The sequence below is a fragment of the Rhamphochromis sp. 'chilingali' genome (genome assembly GCF_963969265.1).
Source record: "Rhamphochromis sp. 'chilingali' genome assembly, chromosome: 14".
Lineage (NCBI taxonomy): Eukaryota > Metazoa > Chordata > Actinopteri > Cichliformes > Cichlidae > Rhamphochromis > Rhamphochromis sp. 'chilingali'.
In genome coordinates this window covers 12280726-12290752 of record NC_137941.1, presented here as the reverse complement: position 1 = coordinate 12290752, position 10027 = coordinate 12280726, and the positions used below count along the sequence as shown (strand labels likewise).

The following is a 10027-nucleotide window of genomic DNA, read 5'->3' as shown; positions in this document are numbered from 1 at the left end:
GATTGTTTCCCTGTAGTAGTTTACACATTTGTATGTTTTGGTTTTTTGAGTAGTTTATATTTTGTTTATATGTATAACTGAAAAGCATGAAAGGAAGTGCAAAAAATAAAATCAGATAAAAAGTAAAACCCCTGCATTCGAGGATGCAGTCCCCTGATTTGCTAGCTTAGGCTTATCATTGCACAAAAATAAATGTCATTTTATTTAAACTTTACTCACCATTTTTTAGTTTTAATAGGACAGATTGAAGGCTAGGATAAAACACAGCATTCACTGTGTTTAAAATCCTACAACTAGAGACGTTTATGCAACAAAAACAGTGTGGAATTTTTTAAAGCTGACAGTGCAGAGGCAGTGAGAGTCCGACAGTAATGGACCTGCTGTGCACATCCGCGATACTATTCCTACTACACCGAAGCGCCCATATTTCTAATATTTGAGTTCCAGACTCAATTTTAATTTACTAGTTTTTATTCAAGTTTACGAAAGGCTATTTTACGGAGCACAAGTGAATGCAACGCGAGAGTCCCGCCGTGACGTCACGTGGAGCCTTTGAGTCATGTCAGCTGAGGGAGGAACTTCGACAACAGAAAATCAACCAGGAAACAGAGGCTGCCAAACATCCACCGTCTCGGTCTGACGGATAAACGGCGGCGTTAACAACAGGCATCACACAACACATTAGTACAGGATTTATATTTTGTAATTAGGTTTGATACACAGCAGCAACATGGCTTCCCTGTTCAAGAAGAAGACTGTCGACGGTAAGTTTGCTCAGGGTGAAAAGCTAGCTAACTTGTTTTTAGCCCGGTTGGTCGTACAGCTTGTTCTGTTGTTCCCGTGTTAGATGAGACGTCCCAATTTAACTTGTTTTACCTGTTCTGAGTCGAGCTGAGTCACACTGCTGCCCTCGACGCGCTGCTGAACTTAATGTATATATGTAGCTGTTTTACAATGTAACCTTTAAAGAAAAAAATGCGGTGTTAATTGTTACAAGTATCCTCTTGGTTTCTTTCCTTTGAACTTCACCTGTAATCGTTAGAGTTACAGGCTGTGTAAAGGTCTGTGTATACACTCCGTTACACCATGGTTTCCAATGACTTAGAAACGGCAAACATAAGCCTTAGTTGTCATTAAGTGTACATGATATTTTTCCCTGTATGATTACTTTGCGTGTGTCGTAAATACGCCTATAAACTTTAATTTGGTTAACTTACTGTCAGTTTGTATCCTACACACAGACTGAAACTAATGCCTCATTGTGCTGTGACTAAAATGACGTCAGTTTTGTGACAAAGAGTGCAATAAAATTGTGCAATGGAAAGTGAAGCTGTTATCATATGAAGTTAAGTCATTTAAAGTGGGCTATATTCAGTTACAAAAAATGTCAAAATTCTGAATAGCCTTTCAGTCTAAAAAAGTGAGTATTTCCCCCCCAGGCTAGGTAACCACCTCAGAAGGTCAGAATGGAAAATCAGTCAAACTTACATCAAAATTAATGAATCAATTATTCACTCTCGGATACTAATTATATTAACTCCTAGGGCTGGATTTCAAGAGAAAAGGCGGACCGTGCCTCAGCTCTTTGGACCTGAAACTTATTCTTGTGGAGAATTACAAAGAAAAAATTATCAACTTTGTATTTTTGGGTTTAAAAATAGACTCTACTGGTTAAGGCAAATCTTTTCAGAGCACTCCCTGTTTACTCCTCCCATTGTTGTCATTCTAGTTTCACCCATACCGATCATCTGCATACTGTACTCACAGTGCTCTCCTGCCTCCACTCCATTTCAAGGCGCTGTCAGGTCTTCTCAGCCGTCCCCCATCCAGTACATTTCTTTCTTTTCTTTTTGTTTGACATCTTTTGCGCTCTGGACACAGGTTTCTCGTTGATGCCCTGGGTTTGGATGTGGGTCGTAGTTTCTGGTTATTTGGCAAATTTAGTAAAGGGGGGGTGGGTTGATCACCCATATTTGTAGGACGATATCCCTCCCTCTTTGAGACGTTGGCGGCACGTCACCTTATACGTATACAAGCATCGTTCTCTTAAGTGGTCCAGCATATTGACGTATCTCGATCAAGTTTGTGGGTGTTGAACTTTTCAGCAAGAATAAGGTTTTTGGGTTTTTTTGTTTTTTTTTCTGAAAGTGGTCAATGTTTTTTTTTTTCTTCCCAAAGTAGGACATTTCCTATTATATAGTAGCTCATGAATATAGACCGGAGTTAGCTATTTAGAAGTTTTCTTCTTTTTTGTTGTTGAGTTTTTTTTTTTATAATTCTTTCATTCATTCATTTATTTAATGAATAAATGAATCCAGTGCACATCTGTCTTTCCTGGATGAGGGATCCACCCTTTTCTGTTTTTTCAGAGTTTTTCTTTTTTTGTTTTTCTTTTAGTTTTTCCTCATTGAAGCCTCATTGAGGCTTGAACTCTAAAAATAGAAACCAGTTCAAAGCCCTTTGAGGCAAGTTTGTAATTTTGAGCTATATGAATAAGACTGAATGAGAATTCTTTGATTCATTTATTCATTACTCTATTTATTCTTGATTCTCACCTTTTCTGTTCTTAAGGATTTATTTAGTTTTAGAATTACTAAAAGCTTCCTGCGTTTTTAATAACAGAAAAATGGAATGGATAAATCTCAAAACTATATTTAAGTCTTGAAGTAAGGTTATTGTTACACTGATTAACTGGGTCATCCCTCAGTCACACAGATTACTGCCTGACTTCATAGTCATAAATTATGTCACATGATGCCACTTTGTGTTTGTGTGGGTGGTATAGAGCTGACACTGTATTGGCATGAGCTGTCCAAGCATTTCCACAGTTGGCAGTGTCAGCATGCTCTCAGTGTGTTACTGCTCTGAGATATTTCACGTGCATCTGGGCGCAGGGTCAAACATGATTACTATTGAGGCAGTGGCTGGATGTTTGAGATTTCTTCCAATATTTGGCAGCTGCTCGGGAACCATCCTTTCTAATGTTCCAACAGCGTTGATGTTGAACAGAAAGACAAAAAAGATACCACACATGACACATACTGAGGGCATAGGTGAATATAAATAGATTTTCTTTTAGAAAGAAAATATGTTTGTCTTAAATTTTTTGTTGAACAAAGATCGTTGTAAAATCACACATATTGATAGTCAGTCAGAGAGGGTACGTTTACATTGGAAGTTCAGTGGTTTGAGCCACAGCTGCTCTAGTTTGCATATCTTGCATCCTTAGGGCAAGATACTAAACCCCGAATTGCTACGAGTGCATCAAAAGTGTGTAGGTTATGAGTAAAAAGCACCTAATTGCATAGAAAAGGCATAAAATGAGTGCTTAATAAGAGTAGAAAAACACTATATACTGTATATGTTTCATCCAACTTATCAGACATTTTTTTTCTTTTCATTTTGTAAGTCAAAGGATTGTGGGGTGTTGTACCATCACCAAAATTCTCGCTCTCTTAAACCTTTCTAATTCTTTTCTGAAGATATAATCAAGGAGCAGAATAAGGAGCTGCGCGGCACACAGAGGCAGATCACCAGAGACAGAACAGCGCTGGAGAAACAAGAAAAACAACTGGTAGGAAGCATGCAGACAATTAAATATAAAAGCTATGAGGAACAAAACTATGTGCATTCATAGCATTTCTTTTTTTTTGTAGATTTCAACATATTGCATCAAAGCCCTTTTAGGACCCTCTGATTCCCCAACCGACACAATCCCAGCCCCAGATGCATATTAGATTGTCTTTCTACAATCTATGATTGTGCCCGATTGGCTAATGGGGTTAAATGAATAGACAAGCGATTTGGTGAGGTGGCTCTGCCTCAGGCAAGTGAGCCTATCTCTCATACACTCTCACAGAGTTAAACAATTAGGCTACATTCATCGTCGCACATAATCTAGAAGATGAAAGAAGCTGACTGTGTCCTCTCCTCAGTTGTGTTAAGTAAATATCATACAGGACATAATTACCTCCCTGGGGAACGAACATTCTTATTCTACATTAATGTCTTCCGTTAATTAGTCTCGTTTTAAAAGCTTTGTTGCAGATTCTGAATAAAAGATTAAGACAAAAAAATGGAAATGACCTATATTTGCATTTTTTAGCACGATAGAATCTTTTTTTATTTTTAAAATATTTGTGCTGCACAGCATTTGGCCGCCTGAAATGTTACTAACAGCTGGATTGAGGCTCCTTTAGCAGCACACTGTGCATCTGTTGTTCAGAAAAATCTTCAGCACTGGGCCTTGTTAATGCATTAAGGTTCCCATTTGCTAGCATGCAAAGCCCAACAGCCTCACAGTTGTTCCTGCACTATCTATCCATCACAGCCCCACCTCCTCCACCCTACCCTGACAGGCCAGTAAATAAGACATTATAAGCTTCCCGTCAGCATCAGTTCGTCGTACTCGTCTCTCTTTCCCCCGTTAATGCATTCTTAGTCTTTCTTTTTTCTTTCAGATAACACTGCAGCTGACAATATTATTGCCTTTTTTTTTGAACTAGGTCTGCTCTTTTCCCCCATGGCATTATTTGAATTGTTTAAAAGCAGGGAGATACAGGTTGAACTCAAATGACCTGCTGAATGTGTGTCTGCATTAGAGAAAGGCACAGATGCATACAGCTGAGCGAGGAAAGCCTTTAGCTTTATCAAACATTAATAATTGATTGTAATTTCCTGAAGAGAATGCTTTCAGCACATGTACGATAACTAAAAGACATATTGGCTGGCTCATCGTAACCTGGAGCTTCTCCGTTGTCTCTCGGGAATCGTGCCCACACACAGGATCCCTGTGGGGCTCGGAGTATTTTTGGCTGTGTACTGAAGCTAAAAGTGTATATGAGTAACAACTGATCTGGATGATTGTGTTTACAAATTTGTGTTTACAAACACAATGGTTTCTCTGGGACTCGGTGGATGTATTTGTTTTATGCATAAATATATATTTTTAATATGAAGAGTATCCCTAAAGTCCAATAAAATGTTTTATTTAGTGTATTATCAATGTGTTCTATATTAAAAATAAAAGCTTCTGAGAGAAATTGCAGGTGCCTAAAAGCTCCGTCTTCCCCGTATTTTCATTTTCCTGAACCTCGGGCTGGCTGTGGTGTTGAAGGTGTCGGGAAATCAGTGGCATTAATTGACATTTCTCAAAACAAAGTAGTTTCCTGGCTTCAGCTAATCTGCAGCATGTTGTTTTAGAAAGGCCATCCCTGAACACTCAATTTTACTCAATTTATATGGGCAAACACAAGCACATCAGCTCTAAATATAATGCTTATTTACAATATTAGGCAGATAACCAGGAGACAATGGTGCATTTCAGCAGCCCCAATCAATTAGTTCCAGATGTGGACAGTATATCTTAATGAGAATTTTTGATTCCCTGTTTTCTGCCAGTTCTTAGAATTTTCTTTTATGTTATGTCTATACTCACGCTTGGTAAATTTGCACATTGACCACGCATACACACACTCATAATGCCAAAAAAAAAAAAGACAGAGGTGAGGAGTCATATCATATTCTTCTTTCCTTCTCCAGGAAGCAGAGATCAAGAAAATGGCAAAGAGCGGTAACAGGGAGGCTTGTAAGATTCTCGCCAAGCAATTAGTTCAGCTGAGGAAGCAGAAGACCCGGACGTACGCTGTCAGCTCCAAGGTCACCTCCATGTCTACGCAGACAAAGCTCATGAACTCCCAAATGAAGATGGCCGGTGCCATGTCTACCTCAGCCAAGGTAAAATGCTAAACCCTGTCAATCAGTACAGCTCATTTTGAATTAGAAATATGGATACAGTGCAGCATATACAAAGTGAACAAGTCCCTACTTCAACATACTTTGTGCCATTGCCGTTAGACAGTCTGTATGAACAAGGTGTTGCTATCTAATGGAAAAGTTAAATTTGTTTTCCACACAAGCTAAGTTCAGTGTGTACACACATTAATATTCTAGTGTGGCAATTAAAGTATTAATGTGGGGTCTGTTCATGTTTAAAACCCGAGCCTTGTAGCACTGTTGTTAATGAAGTATGAGAGGTACTAATTGGCCAGGAGCGATGTACTGTACAGAGTCACACTGAGCAAACATAGACAGGTCAAATATAATTAGGCTTTAAATTAATGGCGTGTGTTCAAGTTTACGCGAGGCTGTGGCTATGTCACAAAGAATGTGTTAATTATATTCTGTCAGATACACATTTTGTTTAGACACAGACGCACACAGGAAAGTTGCAGCTTTGATGTGTCTTCAGTAGAAAGTGATGCATTCTCCATCACCTTTCTCCTGAGCTTTAGATTTGCATGATTTTGAGAAGCTTGTCAGTTGAGACGTTGATGTATTAGGTATTGTGTCAGACTCAGGTCTGAAAGTAGGCCATGTTTGTGCTGATCTTTCACAGGAAGTTGGTCTGTCTTTAGGACTCGCATAATTCTGTGATGATAAATGATATCAAAGCAAATTTACTTGAGGTTGAGGATCGAATATTTTGTGAAATGTCTAAAGTTTAAAAGGTAAATTACCTCGAATAGTTTGTGCAACTAAAGTTCATGCTATCATGTTGAGCATAATTAGAGGTTTCTACATCGTGAAGAGTGTTATTTCTTGGCAGTAGCACCTAAAAAGATAGATTCTCATACGTTCCTTAAATGTTTGCAGACAATGCAAGCAGTGAATAAAAAGATGGATCCACAGAAGACACTGAAAACCATGCAGGACTTCCAGAAGGAGAACATGAAGATGGGCATGACAGAGGATATGAGTAAGAACACAATGCACTTGGCAAAACAAGTTTGGGAAGATATATGGGAATAGTGTGAGAAGTGATGTGTGCTGCAAAATATGCAGCAAAGGCAAAATATGTTTGTGGGATGTTTTTCAGAAGAAACACTGACGCTTGTTTTTGTTTTTTTTTGTATGCAGCAGCCGTCTTGCTCTAAAGTCCAAACTTGTGACTGGAAATCAATTTGACTGACTTTTCTGTCCTTATCTTCTTCCTTCCTGTCTCACTATCTGTTCAGTCAATGACACTTTGGATGAGATCTTTGAAGAATCTGGAGATGAAGAGGAATCTCAGGACATTGTCAACCAGGTTCTGGATGAGATTGGCATTGAGATCTCAGGGAAGGTAAGAAATTCAAAAACCACATCTCTCCTACATCCATCAACTTTATAGACATCACAATAGCGCATAATGCCCAAGTAGAAAAACAATCTTAACATTTTACCATTTAGTCTCAGATTTAACTGCACATTTTCAGATGTAGATGCACTTAATGGAGCACACAGCCCCTAGCAAGATGAACAATAAATGGTCCACATGGCTTTTACTCTGCTTTTAAAATGTATTCCAGCTGCCACATGGTGGGGCTAGCCCTCAGCTCTTCTAGCTCTGTTCCTTGTTTTTTTCCCTCTTTGTAACTGCCAGGCTGTCCGTCTGCCGTGTGTCTGGCTCCCCCTGGGGTGCTGCATGAGTTATTACCTCACACAAAACAATGCACAAACCGACAAATCTCCCAAAAAAGCCCCCAGCAGGAGTGGCAGTTTTTAAAAAAAAAAAAAGCTCATCAGACTGTCTCAGGGTTTTTTGGGTGGGGTTTTTGTTTTGTTTTGTTTTTGTGGTTTTTTTTGGGAGGGATAGAGACACACAGGATGCTCTTTAAAAAGTAAAAGTAATCCAACGGCTTCATAAAATAACAAGATTCACAAACTACGGTAGTTTGGAAAATCTACCATAATAAAATAATCATCCATATGTTACTTCTATTGTTACTGGGATAATTATGTGTCTACTGATAGTAAGTAGTCAGCTGGGAAGCTAACAAAGGCTGTGAATAGTTTCAGTTTTTTTCTGCAAATAAAAAGTAACCGGCATAAAATTAATCATGCCTTTTGGTGTCGAGTACCAGATTGTTTCAGCATCTTTTATAGGATGCAGTAATTGATCTTTAACAAACCCAAACAACTGCACTTTTTATGTAAAGTAAACTTTACAGTTAATTGACAAAATTGTGACTCAGTTTGAACAGTTTTTTTTTTTTCTTTGTTTTTGAGTGTCAGCAAGCAGCTGTACATCGTAGACGGTCTCGAAACAAGTAGCAGCTCTGCGATTGAACGTGTGCATTTTGAAGTTGATGTGGCTGCTAATGGGGTTTTCTACCCATGTGTGATTCCAGATGGTGAAAGCTCCAGCTGCAGGAAAAAGTGTCCCCGGTGCTGCTGCCTCCTCCAAAGCCACCATCTCTGACGACGAGATTGAAAGACAGCTCCGAGCTCTGGGAGTCGACTAGGTTTCGTCTTCGTATTAATGTTCAAATTGTTAGAAACACTGGTTTTGTCATGGTTCGAGCGTACACACTCACACACTTACACACACGCACACACATACACATACGTTTATTAACACATACATATTGTCACATTCGCCTTAGAGATCATTATGGCAGAACATGTGATCTATTTATGTGAAAATAATATTTATTACAACATCGAAGAGGCCACATCTCAAAGGTGGACCAGCAGTTGATGTTTCACCTGAAAAACTGATTACGCTGTTGTTTACCACCCATCTGTCTTTATAAGGGCTACAAGTGTATGAGATCTTGGAATTGGCTTTTCCCTTCTGGTTTTTTGGTCAATCTTGAATTAGTCCTATAATCTCGGTCTGCTTTTATACGATTGAAGAAGGATGGTCTTTCTTCAGGAAGTTTTAATGAATAAAACATGGTAATTAAAAAGCAGCTTTGGGGATGTCAATAAGCAGATGGAACTTGTATTTTTTTCCAACTCAGACTATTTATGTGCTATCTTTGTTGCCATTGGTAAAATTAAAACCAATTGAATCCACTTTCTCTGAGGCAAACTTTCCATTTTAAGGCATTCTTTTGTCAAATTTGCAATGTTTTATGGATAAAATGCCTCTGTTTGATTTCTTTCTCATCCTGAGATATTCGAGATAAGACAGACACTTAATCATGCTAACTAGCTAAATCATTACCAAGATTTTTTAGGTTTGCCACCATAGGTACTGCAGACAGACATATGCATGTGAAACATGTAACTAATATCTTCGGGCTGGGGTCAGGCTTTCAATTTACGTGCATGAAATGAAAAGACAAATTGATCCGAGAGCAAACTGGCTAGCATTTTTGTGATATTGTACAGATTATAAAATTAAATAAAGTTGAGATTAAAAACACAATTTAGGGCTAATGAAAGACTGGCATGTCAAAGAGATTTCAATCCATAATTAAAGCCAGAGGCTTCTGGGTTGACGTTTGATTTACACAGAGATCGTAAGGTGGTACTGATCCTGCAGTCCCTCTACTCTTTCAGCTGCTGTGCAGTTGCTGTCATTTGTTTTTTTTGTTTTTAAGCTGCCTCACTCACAGAAACACAGACACTAAAGGAACGAAATGATGGAAACGTTTGCTAATATAACACTGTGATTGAGGAGATTTCTTCTCTTCTCCAGCTGAAGCAGGTTTTTCCTTTACAGTAATTTGTCAGCGTCAGCCGTTCCAGGCTTCGTGACAGTGACAGCCATATCTGCTCAACGTTTTATCTGTTTGTGCCCCCTCGTTTAGACTCCCTTTGCCAAAATAAACCGAATAAGATTCATTCTTGCGTATGTCTGAAATCTACAAGTCATAATTCTTTGAATTTTTGTCAAAAAAATTTGTTCCTTAACCTTACACCAATCTGTTGTGATTGAGAACAGAATCAGTTAACAGACATTTTTTGAGTGCAGTTCTACAATAGGATATTACCATGCATTTTGTGTATGTATACTCATTTTGTTTCCTTCTTATTGTAAAGTGTAAAGGGTGTATGGCTTTTATAAGGAATAAAGTTTCCTCAGGTATGATCGGATCTTTTTTCATTTTCAGTCTCCACTTTATCCCCCCCCCCTTCTTTTTCATTAAAGTTGTATTCAAGGTTTTTTAAGGCTTCGCTTCAAACCGAGCAACACAAAGAGGTATATATCTTTTTTGCTGTCTTTAAAGACAGACATCAGTTTCCATTCATTTCC

The 10027-nt window shown here is 38.5% G+C and overlaps 1 protein-coding gene across 1 annotated transcript; it reads left to right on the top strand.

The window, feature by feature from the left end:
- Positions 1–562: 562 nt before the first annotated feature.
- On the top strand, positions 563–9862 carry chmp2ba (charged multivesicular body protein 2Ba). Its single transcript, XM_080903586.1, has 6 exons — positions 563–764; positions 3483–3574; positions 5542–5736; positions 6655–6757; positions 7017–7123; positions 8172–9862. Exons 1-6 carry the CDS (start codon positions 731–733, stop codon positions 8283–8285), a joined length of 645 nt encoding a protein of 214 aa, XP_080759712.1. The 5' UTR covers positions 563–730; the 3' UTR covers positions 8286–9862.
- The last annotated feature ends 165 nt before the right edge of the window (positions 9863–10027 follow it).